The sequence below is a fragment of the Vulpes lagopus genome, chromosome 3 (assembly GCF_018345385.1).
Source record: "Vulpes lagopus strain Blue_001 chromosome 3, ASM1834538v1, whole genome shotgun sequence".
In the NCBI taxonomy this organism is placed as follows: domain Eukaryota; kingdom Metazoa; phylum Chordata; class Mammalia; order Carnivora; family Canidae; genus Vulpes; species Vulpes lagopus.
This window is the reverse complement of record NC_054826.1, coordinates 138,966,871-138,980,580: the sequence shown is the minus strand read 5'-3', so window position 1 is coordinate 138,980,580 and position 13,710 is coordinate 138,966,871. Positions and strand designations below refer to the sequence as shown.

The following is a 13,710-nucleotide window of genomic DNA, read 5'->3' as shown; positions in this document are numbered from 1 at the left end:
CCCCTAAACCCTATTAACCACTATTCTATTTTCTGCCTCTATAAATCTGACTGTTCTACATACCTCATATACATGAAATCATAGGGTATTTGTTCTTTTGTGTCTGGCTTATTTCGCTTAGCATTGCTATATCAGAGCTGCATATACTATACTTTTGTGCTCTTTGATTAAATACTACCTAATTTCACCTGTCTATATTCCCACTAATAATTAAAATGGCTTCTTATGTGTCCATGTGCATGTTCCACTAATCTCATGGGTATAAAGCAACATGTAATTGTTTTTATTTGCAATTCTATTACTGATGGATTTGAGTATTATTCCTGTTTATTATTTTTTAAGAAAGTTTCCTTTTCTATAAATTGTTCATGTGCTTTGCCTTTATTTATATTTCATCATTCCTATATATTTTCCTTGTTGATTTCTAGGAGTCCCTTGTATATTCATCCATTGTCAGTTTTAGATATTGCACAAACCTTTTCCCAGTCTGGCACCCAACTTAACTTTATCTATGATGTCCTTCACTGTAGTTTATTTCAGAAATCCTACCTGGCCCACAGGTACACAGATAATGTCTCATTTACTTTTATTAACTTTGTAGGCTTGCCTTTTACAAATAAAAAAGAAACAATTCATTCCATTTTAATCAATTCATCTTTTGTCCTTGTGGTTCTCTTTTTTTTTTTCTTAAGATTTACTTACTTAAACTTAAACTGTTATCTTAAAAAAACTTAAACTGTTGTGACTCTACTTTCTCTTTTCTTTGGTTATTGCCTTTTTTTAGGCAGCAATAAACTTTTATGTGTACTTTGATCATGTTTTCTTTCCATATCTCTTACAACATCCTCCAAGATTGATTGATTGATTTCCAGAGGCTAGTCCTTCCATCCCTAACTCACACTACAGGAAATAGGAACAGGAGGTAAAAGTAGCTTGCCTAAGGACATGCATACATAGTCTATTAATAAACATGAGAGAAGCATTCAGCCTTACCAGTACTCAAACAAATTCGTATTAAAGTGGGTCTCCATTTTTCCCTACTAACTTATCATGAGACAGTATAGCATAAATGAAAGCACCAATGCTAGAAGCAGACTTGCTGTGTTAAAATTCCCATCTCTGCTCATTTTCTAGCTGTGTTCCCTTGGATAGGTTTTAACGTCTCTTTGCCTCCCTTTTCTACATTGGTAAAAGGAATATAATAATAGCACCTACCTCCTAAGGTTGATATGAGGATTCAACGAAATATGTATGTTAAAGCACTTAGAATAGTGCATGGCACATCGTGCTGTAAGTCTATTTATTATTAGAAAAAAAAAACCCCAGTGTATTAGTTTGCTGTGAGTGTCATATCAAAGTACCATACACTGGGTAGCTTAAATGACAAAAATATATTGTTTCTCAGTTCTGGAGAGTAGAAGTCCAAAATTAAAGCATTGACAGGGTTGACTCGACCTTAGTTAGGGCTGTGAGACAAAGATCTGTTCAAGCCTCCCTCATAGGCTTGTAGATAGCCATGTACATGTTTACACGATGTTCTCCCTATATCTTCACATCAGCTTCCTTCAGTGCATTGTCTGTGCCCAAATTTCCTCATCTTATCAGGATACCAGTGGAACTGGATTAGAGTGCAGGCTAATGACCTTATTTTAATGTGATTAATTTTTAAATTTAAATCTCCAAATAAGGTCATATTCTGATGTACTGGGGTTAGGACTTTAGCATATGAATTTGGATGTTTACACAATTCAATCAATAACAAACAGTAACAAAAAAAATAACAAACAGTAGCAAATAACATTTTAGTTTTGAGAGGTATTCACTTACTATTGATGGCATTGTAAATTGACTCATTCTTCTTGGAAAGCAATGTAGAGATAGATATCTAGATATGTTTTATGAGATTTAAAATATTCATATATTTTTGTTCATGAATTTATTATGCTCCTGGAATCTAGTCCATAAAATAATCTAAAACACACAAAAAAGTCCTATCATATAATACTGATTATAGCATTGCTTATAATCACATTAAAAAATGAAGCAATCTTTATGTCTAACAAGAAATGTTTACATTGACTTGAATGAAAAATTCTGTAATTTCTACAAATTATAATTTTTATAATTGTATATACATAATTTATATATTTTCTTGCTAATAGAGTGGTGCATTGAATATCCTCATACATATCTTCATATGCGCATAGGTAAAGTTTTCTCTAAAGTATGTATCTAGAAAAGAAATTACTATGTGTTAGAATATGCACATCTTCAACTTTTACAGTATTACTACATTGCTCTCCAGAGTGATTGTCCTAGTTTATTATATCACTCTCAGATTTTATAAATGTTTCATTTTGCTTTTTTAGGCTTTAATATAACTGCAGGGGTTGACGAAGAAACAGGATTTGTTTATGGAGGAAATCGCTTAAACTGTGGCACATGGATGGATAAAATGGGAGAAAGTGATAGAGCTAGAAACAGAGGAATCCCAGCCACTCCAAGGTAGGCTTTATTTGTATGGTGCTTATATAGTAATACCCTTTTTAAAATCACATACTTGTGGAGTCTTTTATTCTATTAACCATGAAACCTTCGTATCAAATCAGTCAAATCTGGGGCATCTGAATGGTTCAGTCAGTTATGCATCCAACTCTTATTTTAGGCTCAGTTTATGATCTCCTGGGTGGTAAATTGAGCCTGGAATTGAGCCCCATGCTCAGCGTCAAGTTGGCTTGAGATTCTCTGTCTCTGCCCTTCCTCCTTGCCATGTGTGCACACATGCACTCTTTCTCAAATAATCTTTTTTTTAAAAAATCAGTCAAAAAATCTCCCTTCCTCCCTCCCTCCTACTTCCTCTTCCACTCACTCCTTCCTTCCCCACAATATACATATACACAACTCTCTTGTTACAAGTCATTGAGTAAAGCTGTCTGTTCTTTTCTAGAAGTTCTCATGAGATGATTCTTTGCAAGCACCTCAAGGGAAGGTTTTATGATTCATTATCCCTGTTGTTAAGATCTTTTCTTAACCTGAAATGCTTTTATTGTAAACATTTCATTATGTCCATCGATTGTAAATACAGAAAATACCCAATTATTCTGTTCTTTATGAAATACTTTTAATTTCTGAACCTTTTCCCCCTAATTATTTTATCTTTTGTCCCATCATTTCTTTTTATGGTTTCAAATGCTTAATACTTCGTAACAAGTCTAGGGGGGCCTGGGTCTCTCAGTTGGTTAAGAATGTGACTCTACATATCAGCTCAGGTCTTGATCTCAGGGTCATAAGTTCAAGCCCCACATGGGGCTCCATGCTAAGTGTGGAGCCTACTTTAAAAAAAAATAAAAATTAAATTTAAAAAATGTTTTAAAAAGGCAGTATCAAGTCTAAGAAACTTTTTTCTTATTCTAAATTTTATCTTCAAAATCGTCAAAGGGATTATAAGGGAAAGGTGGGGAAGTGAATGGGGAAAAATTAGAGAGGGAAACAAACCATGAAAGACTCCTAACTCTGGGAAACAAACAAAGGGTTGCAGAAGGGACCATGGGTGGGGGATGGGGTAACTGGGTGACAGGCATTAAGGAGGGCACTTAATGGGATGTGCACTGGGTGTTATACTATATGTTGGCAAATTGAATCTAAATTTTAAAAAATAAATTATTATTTTTAAAAAAATCAGGAGTCAGATACTTAACCAACAGAAAACAAAAACAAATTTTATCTTCAGTCAGAATTATCAAGAAAAAATTATTTAATCATAGCTGTTGTTACATGCTTTGCAAATTCTTTTTAAAACATGTTTATTTTGGTACATTATTAGGTCTTCTTGTACTTCCCTTCCATTTTCCTTAAAAATGGGCTTTGAAATTGTTATGTATACCTTCCCTAGCTTTCTTCAGTCCCATATCCCATGTTTACCATCTTTTCTCTGGTACTCTGTTTCAATATTCTCCAGTTCTTTACCCCTGCCTTTTCCAGCTGCCATCTCCTTTAACTCTGTAATCACCATTCCACTCCATAGAACTTTTTTTAAGTGTTGAGAAGGTAAGAAATGGTAAAACAGTAATAGGAGAGCCTTCTTATATGTGCATTTCTTATATACATTTCAATAAAGTGAGTGGTTTTTCATAGATGGTTGTTTTTATAATTCATCAGAATTGTTTATTGAATGCCCTGTGAGTAGTGCTTAAGTGACTCCAACTTACAGAATAAAGTTTCTTTTAATTTTAGAGATGGGTCTGCTGTGGAAATTGTGGGCCTGAGTAAATCTACTGTCCGCTGGTTGCTGGAATTATCCAAAAAAAGAATTTTCCCTTATCATGAAGTCAGAGTAAAAAGACATGGTAAGCTGTTCATTTTATTAAAAAAAAAAAAAAATTGAATATGCTGTCTATACTCCTATACTCCTAATCTACCTAATTGTTATTTGACTCAGTGAACTAATATTAGAAAACCCTCAAGATTAAGAAAGAAAAAACGTTAGTTTACTCATATAAAGTTGTAACAAAACTGGTTACTAACCATATTTTTGCAACAGCTTTGAACTGAGATATGAAAAGCATCATAGTTATTGCCTTATTGTGCTTTTCTTTGCCCTTAATGTGACTGTGAGCAAGTTGCATTTTTGTGAACACTTATGAAATCTTTAGATCTCTTTTTTTAGAACTGTGCTATCCAATAGAAATATAATTTGAGCCACATATATAATTTTTTAAGCCACATATATAATTTTAAATTTTCTAATACTTACATTGAAAAAAGTAAAAAAAAGGGCAGCCAGGGTGGCTCAGCGGTTTAGCGCTGTCTTTAGCCCGGAGTGTGATCCTGGAGACCTGGGATCGAGTCCCACATCGGGCTCCCTGCATGGAGCCTGCTTCTCCCTCCGCCTGTGTCTCTGCCTCTCTCTTTCTGTGTCTCTCATGGATAAATAAATGAAATCTTAAAAAAAAAAAAAAAAAGAAAAGAAAAGAAAAAGGTGAAATTAATTATATTTTATTAACTCAGTGTATGCCAGATGTTATTTCAACATATAATCAGCGTTAAATTATTCATGAGATATTTTACATTCTTTTGTGAGAGGAATATTTTCTTTGAAATTCAGTATATATTTTACACTTCTGGCACTTCTCAATTCAGACTAGCCTCATTTCAAGTGCACAATAAACATAACTTTATCAAACATGTAAGAGTGATACAAAGACCAATCAAGGATCATTTGCTAGAGTCTAACCCTTTCTGATAATATAATGAAAGATGATTTTTTATTTCAGGCTAGTGTCCTTTAAAAAACCCTGACATTTTCAAGAAGTGGATAATTTATTGCCTAAATATTACTCTTTGGCTATAAGTAAATATGTGGATTTCTTTGAATGCTTAAAACTGCCAAGTCTTTTATCATGTTTCAGGAAAGGTTGTGACAATCTCATATGATGAGTGGAACAAAAAAATACAAGACAACTTTGAAAAGCTATTTCATGTGTCAGAAGACCCTTCAGATTTTAATGAAAAGCATCCTAACCTGGTTCACAAGCGTGGCATATACAAAGATAGTTATGGAGCTTCCAGCCCTTGGTGTGACTATCAGCTCAGGCCTAATTTTACCATAGCAATGGTTGTGGTAAGTGAATTGTTATTTACAAATTTCAAAAATGTTGTGATGGAGTGTATTTAGTTCTTTATTCCCATTTGTTTTCAAATTCATTTAGTTGCCAAAAAGCATATTGCTTACTAGCTAGTTCAATATAGTCTTTTTAAATTAATAAAGCTTTATGCATACCACCCTTAACCTACAACATCCATATCAAAAAACAGAAAATAATAGATGGGGATCCCTGGGTGGCGCAGTGGTTTGGCGCTTGCCTTTGGCCCAGGGCGTGATCCTGGAGACCCGGGATCGAATCCCACATCAGGCTCCCAGTGCATGGAGCCTGCTTCTCCCTCTGCCTATGTCTCTGCCTCTCTCTCTCTCTCTCTCTCTCTCTCTGTGACTATCATAAATAAATAAAAATTAAAAAAAAAATTAAAAAAAAAAAAAAGAAAATAATAGATGACGACTAATGAAGTGCTTCCCAACACTTTTCATATCATAGCACACATAGAAAAGAAAGATATTTGTACAGCACACTGAGCTAACTGAAGTAGATTGGTTGTGTCAGATTGAACCTGCTTCACTTAGCCCCAGGCCCTGCCCCACTGCCTTGAAAGCTGATGGCATGGCTATTTTAGCACACCTGTGCTATGACCAGTACCTCAACCCACTGGTTGGAAAGATCTAGACTGTTGAACTAATGTGAGTAGCTTCTAACTTATATTCTACTTCCTTCGTTGTATTGCTATAATGCATCTATCCAGCCAAGAATTCTAGACTCCTTTTATCTCTACTTAGTCTAAAAATAAACTAGGACAGTAAAATAGAGATGGCATGTACTCTTCCATGCCTGCTTAGCTGTTTCTACCTTGTCAAAAAGAGAAGTAAACATGGTACTATAAATTATAGTAGAATAAAAAAATCCAAAGGCATGTAAAGTTAGCTTCTGTTCAGTATGCAAAGACTATACTTTCAAGGATCATTTCTATAGTTTGTTACTCTTCAGTATGCATTGGATTTCATTTAACCATTAAAATTAATGCAGATTCTTAGCCACCAGTGCTTTCTGTCCTTCTCCATATCAGAAGTAAATTTACTCATGCTGTTAGAGTACAAGATTCTGTATTTTACTATGATCCCAATAGCAAAAAAATGACTACCAGATACATTTAAATTAGGAAGCTATTGTAGGGATGCTTGGGTGGCTCAGTGGTTAAGCATCTGCCTTCAGCTCAGGTCATGATCCCAGGGTCCCGTGGGGAACTTCTCCCTCTGCCTATGTCTCTGCCTCTCTGTGTGTCTCTCGTGAATAAATCTTTTTTTTTTTTTAAAGGAAGCTACTGTAAATCTTCTGAAAAATGAATTAGATGGGTTTAAGTGTGCTCTGCTTCATTGTAGCTGTGGCAACTTCTTTTTGGAGCTTGAACACTTTGTTAAAATGACACAAGGAAACAATCACCTCTAACAGCTTTCCTAACTCCTAAAGCCAAGAACAGTGCTTCCAGGTCAGCCCCATAGCATTAGGTCTGGTTAGGCATCTGCACTCGAAACAAATTCTGACCCACACTATCTTTAAACAGTTTTCATTTCCAAGTTTATGAATAGTTTATGTTCCACTGTGGGTAGAAACTAATTCTTTTGTGATCTTTAAAAGTTTGAATATTTGTTTTTGACATTCGTTAGGCCCCTGAGCTCTTTACTGCAGAGAAAGCATGGAAAGCTCTGGAGATTGCAGAAAAAAAGCTGCTTGGTCCCCTTGGCATGAAAACTTTGGATCCAGAGTAAGTTAGAATATAAGTATTAAGAATGTTGTTCATATGGTATTTGATATATAATTCTATTTAATTATATTTAATCTTGGCATGAAAACTTTTGTCTAGAGTAAATTGGAGTACAAATATTAAAAATGTTGTTGATATTGTATTGCATCAGTCATAATTTTTGTTTGTCAGTAAACTCTCTAAAATTATGTCAGAATTTTTAAAAATACCAGCTGTATGTTCATTAAATATCAGTGTTCATAATGCTTGTCCTTTATTTAGTAATCAAGAAGAGTTTTAAGCTTATAAAACTAATGTTATAAATATTTCCTAATGCTTATTTTTTCTGATTGTAAAAATAATACATGATTATGGGCATTGGAAGTGTAGACATAATTGTCTTCTCAGAGACAGTCCATATTTTCCAAGTTGTTAACTCCTAGTCATTCTCTTCCTATTTCTAAATACTATGTGTATGCGGCTGTTATTAGACATTATTTGGTTATTTCTTTGAAGATGTAACTCTTTTCTCACATAACCATTAATCATTTCCATCCTTTCTATATAATTACCCCACTATTTTTATTTAAACCAATAACTGATTTTGTTTTTATTTTATAATTTTGCCATTTTAATTTCTTTCCCAACTTTTGTTTTTTCTTGAGTTTCTAATGACCTTCCTGTTTGTCTTCTGCTGTTTTCTTTTAAAGCTTGATGCTCAACATTAAGTTGCTTTCTATATCAATCTATAGACCCTCTTTTCTATATTGTGCCCCCACCTTTGTAGAATTTTCCTAATTTACTGTATACTCATTTCAGTCTTGAGATGCAAACTTTTTCTGTGTATACTTATCCGCATTCGGAGGTGGAGGTGTTCTCCAGAATTTTCAGAAGCATTAGGAACCACTAGTCAAAACTAAAACCCACAGTTAAGGCTTACTCATGTGGCAAGTTCTGTCTCTCACTAAAAGAAAAAAAGAAAAGTAATAATTTCATTAAACTGACCAACAACTGTCTTCAATTATCTGTCACAATAAGTTTGTAATACATTGTTTAGTTTATAAGTGTGTATAAATATTCTATGTCTATTTGGTTGGTACTTATAATCTGATAAATACCAATTTTAATTAATTTTAAAGTAACTTCATGGAGAAGTTTCAAAAGCAACCTTTCTAACACATAATAATAAAACTATATCTTTAATGTTTACTAATTCAAATTATTTTATGTGTATTTTAGTCATTAATATATTAGAAGCTTAGTGAGATAATTGGCTTTAACCAATATTTAGTGTCAGACTAACTCCTTGAAGGCAAGATACCTGAATACTTTATATTTCTCAGTATCAGCCAGTAACTATTTGTTAATTATTTCCTAACATGTTGTTAAAGTATTCTGGAGGTGGCTGGCTGGCTCAATCAGTAGAACATATGACTCGATCTGAGGGTCATGAGTTCAAGCCCCACATTGAGCCTAGAGTTTACTTATTAATTAATTATTTTTTAAGACAGGTTGTTAAAAAAAATTCTGAATCCAGTATATACTAATTTATGGTTAAATAGATAATGAGCTTGCTTATTCTATAGACTTGGAAGACAAAATTATTTGATTATTTCTCTTACTTTTGCTATTGAAAAATCTTTCTAATGCTTCTTATGTAATATTTGATCTTTTTCTAACCTAAATTTCAATCATTTTGCAGTGATATGGTTTATTGTGGAATTTATGACAATGCCTTAGACAATGACAACTACAATCTTGCTAAAGGTTTCAATTATCACCAAGGACCTGTAAGAATTTCGTTTCTCTTTTCAGAGTTTTCAGTTGAAATTATTTTCCAAATAACTTCATAAATATTCACAGCTCTTTTTTTTCCTTTACTTTTAAATCCTCTTTTTTAGGAGTGGCTGTGGCCCGTTGGGTATTTTCTTCGTGCAAAATTATATTTTTCTAAATTGATGGGTCCAGAGGCCAATGCCAAGACTGTGTTTTTGGTTAAAAACATTCTTTCCCGACATTATGTTCATCTTGAGAGGTAAGGCGTCAGGGGGCATGTAATTTTCATCTAGGGTTTAGTCAGTTTATTAAATATTAGGTAAATAACAGTTCCTTAAAATTCATTCCTATATACTTTAGGTATCTCAATGAAATTTGAAAACTTTACTCTTATTTAACATGACAAGTTCAATGATATAATTTTCATCTTCCTTTAACTATTTTAGGTTATTTATCTTAATTTAAGGACATGATATTATATAATTTACACATGTGGAATAGTCTTTGATTTTTTAAATATAGTGGATATTTTGGGGGTATGCTTAAAACAGAAGAAATATAAAAACTAAAAGTACTTAGGCTGGGCCTTTTGAGTTAACTGATTTAAAGACTTATGTGGTTGCCAGAGGGGAAAGAGATTTTGCTTCATTTACTTTGAAAGCTATTATGAGATGCAGAAGTTTTAGGATTATTATGTTCTTTCATGAATTGACCCTCTTATCATTATGAAATGACCTTCTTTATCACTGGCAATGTATCTTTGCTTCAGAATTCACTTTGATAGGGCAGCCCAGGTGGCCCACCGGTTTAGCGCCACCTTTAGCCCTGGGTGTGATCCTGGAGATCCAGGATCGAGTCCCAGGTCAGGCTCCCTGCATGGAGCCTGGTTCTTCCTCTGCCTGTGTCTCTCTGCCTCTCTCTCTCTGTGTGTCTGTCATGAATAAATAAATAAAATCTTAAAAAAAAAAAAAAAGAATTCACTTTGATAGTAATATAAGCATGTTAGGTTTCTTTCGATTAGTTTTTACCACACTATATATTTTTTCATCCTTTACTTTTAACCTACTTGTGTCTTTTTTTTTTTTTTTTTTTTTTTTTTTTTTTTTTTTTTTTATTTATGTATGATAGTCACACAGAGAGAGAGAGAGAGGTAGAGACACAGGCAGAGGGAGAAGCAGGCTCCATGCACCGGGAGCCCGATGTGGGACTCGATCCCGGGTGCGCCACCCAGGGATCCCCCTACTTGTGTCTTTATGTTTAAGGTAGGTTTCTTGTACATAGAAGCATGTAATGAGGACTTGGTTTTTTATGCAGCTTGATAATTTCTGACTTTTATTTGGAAACTTCAGGCCATTTATACTTAATGTGATTATATGATTAAGTAGAAATCTGTTTTCTGTTTATTATGGGTTTTGTTAGCTTTTTCCTCTTTTTCTGCTTCTTTTGGACTGGATTTTTTTTTTTTTTAAGATTTTTTTATTTACTTATTCATGGGAGACACAGAGAGAAGGCGGAGACATAGGCAGAGTGAGAAGCATGCTCCCCGCTGGGAGCCTGATGTGGAACTCCATCCTGGGACTCCAGGATCACACCCTGAGCCGAAGGCAGATGCTCAACCGCTGAGCTACCCATGGGTCCCTGGATATTTATTATTTGGCATATATTTACTCCATTTTATCTCCTTTGTTGGCTAATTAGCTACTTTTTTAAGTTGTTGCTTTAGGTTAATTTATCATAATTTACCCTCCAGTATACCTTCAAGTATAGTATAATAATCTTAAAATAGTATAGTTCCATTTCTCCCTTTTGTGCTATTATTGTCATCTATTTTGCTTCGCAAACATTATAGCCCCACACAACATTGTTACTATTTTTGTTTTGCCATCAGTTATTTTTTTTAGATATTTAAATAAATAATACAGAAAAAAGTCTTATGCAACTACTCACATAGTTGCCATTTCCAGTGTTCCTCTGTGTGTGAATATCTATTTCCATCTGGTATCATTTTCTTTTGCCTAAGGAATTCCTCTATAATGTCTTATAGTACAAGCCTACTCTTGATAAATTCTTTAAGGTCTTAAATGTTAGCAAAGTCTTTATTTTGCTTTCATTTTTGAAAGTTATTTTTGTTGTGCAGAGAATTCAATGTTAACAAGTTTTTTCTTTCAGTGCATTGAAGTGTGGCATTGTTTTGACAGTAAATCTGCTATCATCCTTACTCATCCTTACTCTCTAATGTTCCACTAATTCCATTAAGTAAATTTTTCGTTTTACACATTGTTTTCATCTCTTGAAGTTTGATTGTGGTCTTTTTTATATCTTCCGTGTCTCTGTTGAATATTTTGAACATATGGAATACGGTTACAGTAACTATTTTAATGTCTTTGTCTGCTAATTGGTATCTGGGTTGATTTCATTTATGATGATTCCCTTCTTATGGATTGTTTTATCCTGTTCTTTACCTGTGTTTTGGTATCAGCTTTTTTTGTATTTCTATAAATATTCTTGGACTTTGTTTTGCAATGCAGTTATTTGCAAACGTTTGATCCTTTCAGATTTTGATTTTAAGCTTTGTTGGGCCTGACCCAGAGCAGGATTTAGTCTAGAGCTAATTATTCTCCACTAATGAGTCATGGCCTGAGTTCTCTATCCCATATCCCTAAAATTATGAAGTTTTCAAACCTGGCTGGTAGAAATGAGCACTGTTCCTGACCCATTGTAAATGTCAGGTACGAGTTTAATTCTTCAGGTAGTTCTTTCCCCATCCTTCATTAGTTTACTCTTGTGTATTGACTGATCAATAGGCGAATAGTTGAGTGGGACCTTCTGCATATCTCCGGAGTTCTCTCCTTTTTCGTACTCTGTCCTGAAAATTCTAGCAGCCTTGGTCTTCCTGGACTATCTGTTCCATTTCTTCAACTCCAGGAGTCTGCCAGGCTCTACCCTTTCCCTTTCCTATGTCAGATCCTGGAAACTCCCTCGAGCCAGTAAGGTATGGTAGTTACAGGGTTCCTTGCATTTTCTTCTCATTTCTTAGGGATCACTGTTCTTTGTTGCCTAATATCCAGCATCTTGAAGATTATTGCTTCATTCTCCTTGTCCATTGTTTCAGGCGCAAGGGAGCTTCTGTCTGCATTATTCCATGTTTGTCAGAAGTGGAAGACCTTTGCTTTCTGGCCTAATAAGATGTTTTAAGCTCATATCTTACTTTTCTTGCCCTAGCCTAGGTGGGCAGTTCTCTGTCCCTGGTTTGTTTACTTTTTGTGTTTGTGAAGAATCTTATCTAAAAGCCCAGATCCAGGGACACTTGGCTGGCTCAGGCAATAGAACATGTGACTCTTGATCTCAGGGTTGTGAGTCCAAGCCCCATACTGGGTGTAGAGATTACTCTAAAAAAATAAATTCTAGGGGTGCCTGGGTGGCTCAGCAGTTGAGCGCCTGCCTTCAGCTCAGAGTGTGGTCCCGGGGTCCTGGGATCGAGTTCTGCGTCGGGCTCCCTGCATGGAGCCTGCTTCTCCCTCTGCCTATGTCTCTGCCTCTCTCTCTCTGTCTCATGAATAAATAAACAAAATCTTTAAAAATAATAATAAAAATATAATTATTTAAAAAGAAATAAATGCATACATGCATATATACATACATTAAAAAAAAACAGATCTAAATACTTGGTATATTTATTGCCCTTGGGGAATTATTGTTACTGTGCCTTCCAGCAGATAAAGCTAGGAAATATATATAATACATACACAGAGAGAGAGAGAGATCTATATCTCTGGGTACTTTTTTATCTCTATATATTGAAAACCTACATCTACACCAGTTCCACTCAATGTTTAATTTTGTTTTTTAGCTTTTCATATTTGTAATTCCCTTTTCCAACAGTGAGTAAGCTACTCCCCACACTCTGCTATCATTACCGGATAGACTGAACTCACCCTATTCAGGCTCTGACACCCCATGCCAGGGTGCCCCAAGACATAGATGACCTCTTCACCCTTCCTGGGCATGACAGCCCCACACTAGGTCACACTTATGTGTGGATTCCCTCCTTGTACCACTTGGGTTCTGGGACACCCCCACCCTTGGTGTGAACTCTCTTCATAGCCCTCAGGCTGTGGCATCCCACCTTGTGCTATTCCTTCAACCCTTCTTTCCTCTCCTCCCCAACTGTGGTTACCAACCTTCTTTGTCCCACCTAATGACTTGAGGAGTGAATTTTTCGGAAAGTAAGGGAAAGATTTCTTTCTACCAGTATGGATATGTTCCCATGTTCTAGTTCCACATACAATTATGAACAGCATATCATTGGTTCCGTAAGTTTGTTTTGTCCCTTAATTTCAGTACTATGTTAGTTTGCTAGAACTGCCATACAAAGCACTATAAACTGAACAGTTTAAATATGGTCTTATTGTCTCACAATTCTAGAGGACAGAAATTTGAAATCAAAGTGTTGGCAGGGCCATGCTCCCTCTGACGATACTAGGGAAGGATCTCTCCGAGCCCTTCTCCTAGCTTCTGATAATCCCTTGACTTGTGACAGCGTAAGTCCAGTCTTCACATGGCTTTCTCCCTGTGTGCATTTCT

General features: G+C 35.0%; 1 protein-coding gene and 1 pseudogene across 4 annotated transcripts in view; both read left to right on the top strand.

Annotated features, from left to right (window-relative positions):
- Positions 1-13,710, top strand: part of AGL (amylo-alpha-1, 6-glucosidase, 4-alpha-glucanotransferase) — a 73,544-nt gene that overhangs the window by 55,471 nt on the left and 4,363 nt on the right. For all 4 annotated transcript variants that reach the window (XM_041748092.1, XM_041748089.1, XM_041748091.1 and 1 more), the window contains exons 28-33: positions 2,370-2,505; positions 4,234-4,346; positions 5,409-5,620; positions 7,274-7,371; positions 9,053-9,140; positions 9,252-9,385. In XM_041748092.1, the coding sequence (XP_041604026.1) occupies positions 2,370-2,505; positions 4,234-4,346; positions 5,409-5,620; positions 7,274-7,371; positions 9,053-9,140; positions 9,252-9,385 (781 nt within the window). The remainder of the gene's footprint in view (positions 1-2,369; positions 2,506-4,233; positions 4,347-5,408; positions 5,621-7,273; positions 7,372-9,052; positions 9,141-9,251; positions 9,386-13,710) is intronic.
- On the top strand, positions 6,551-6,660 carry LOC121488583 (annotated as a pseudogene).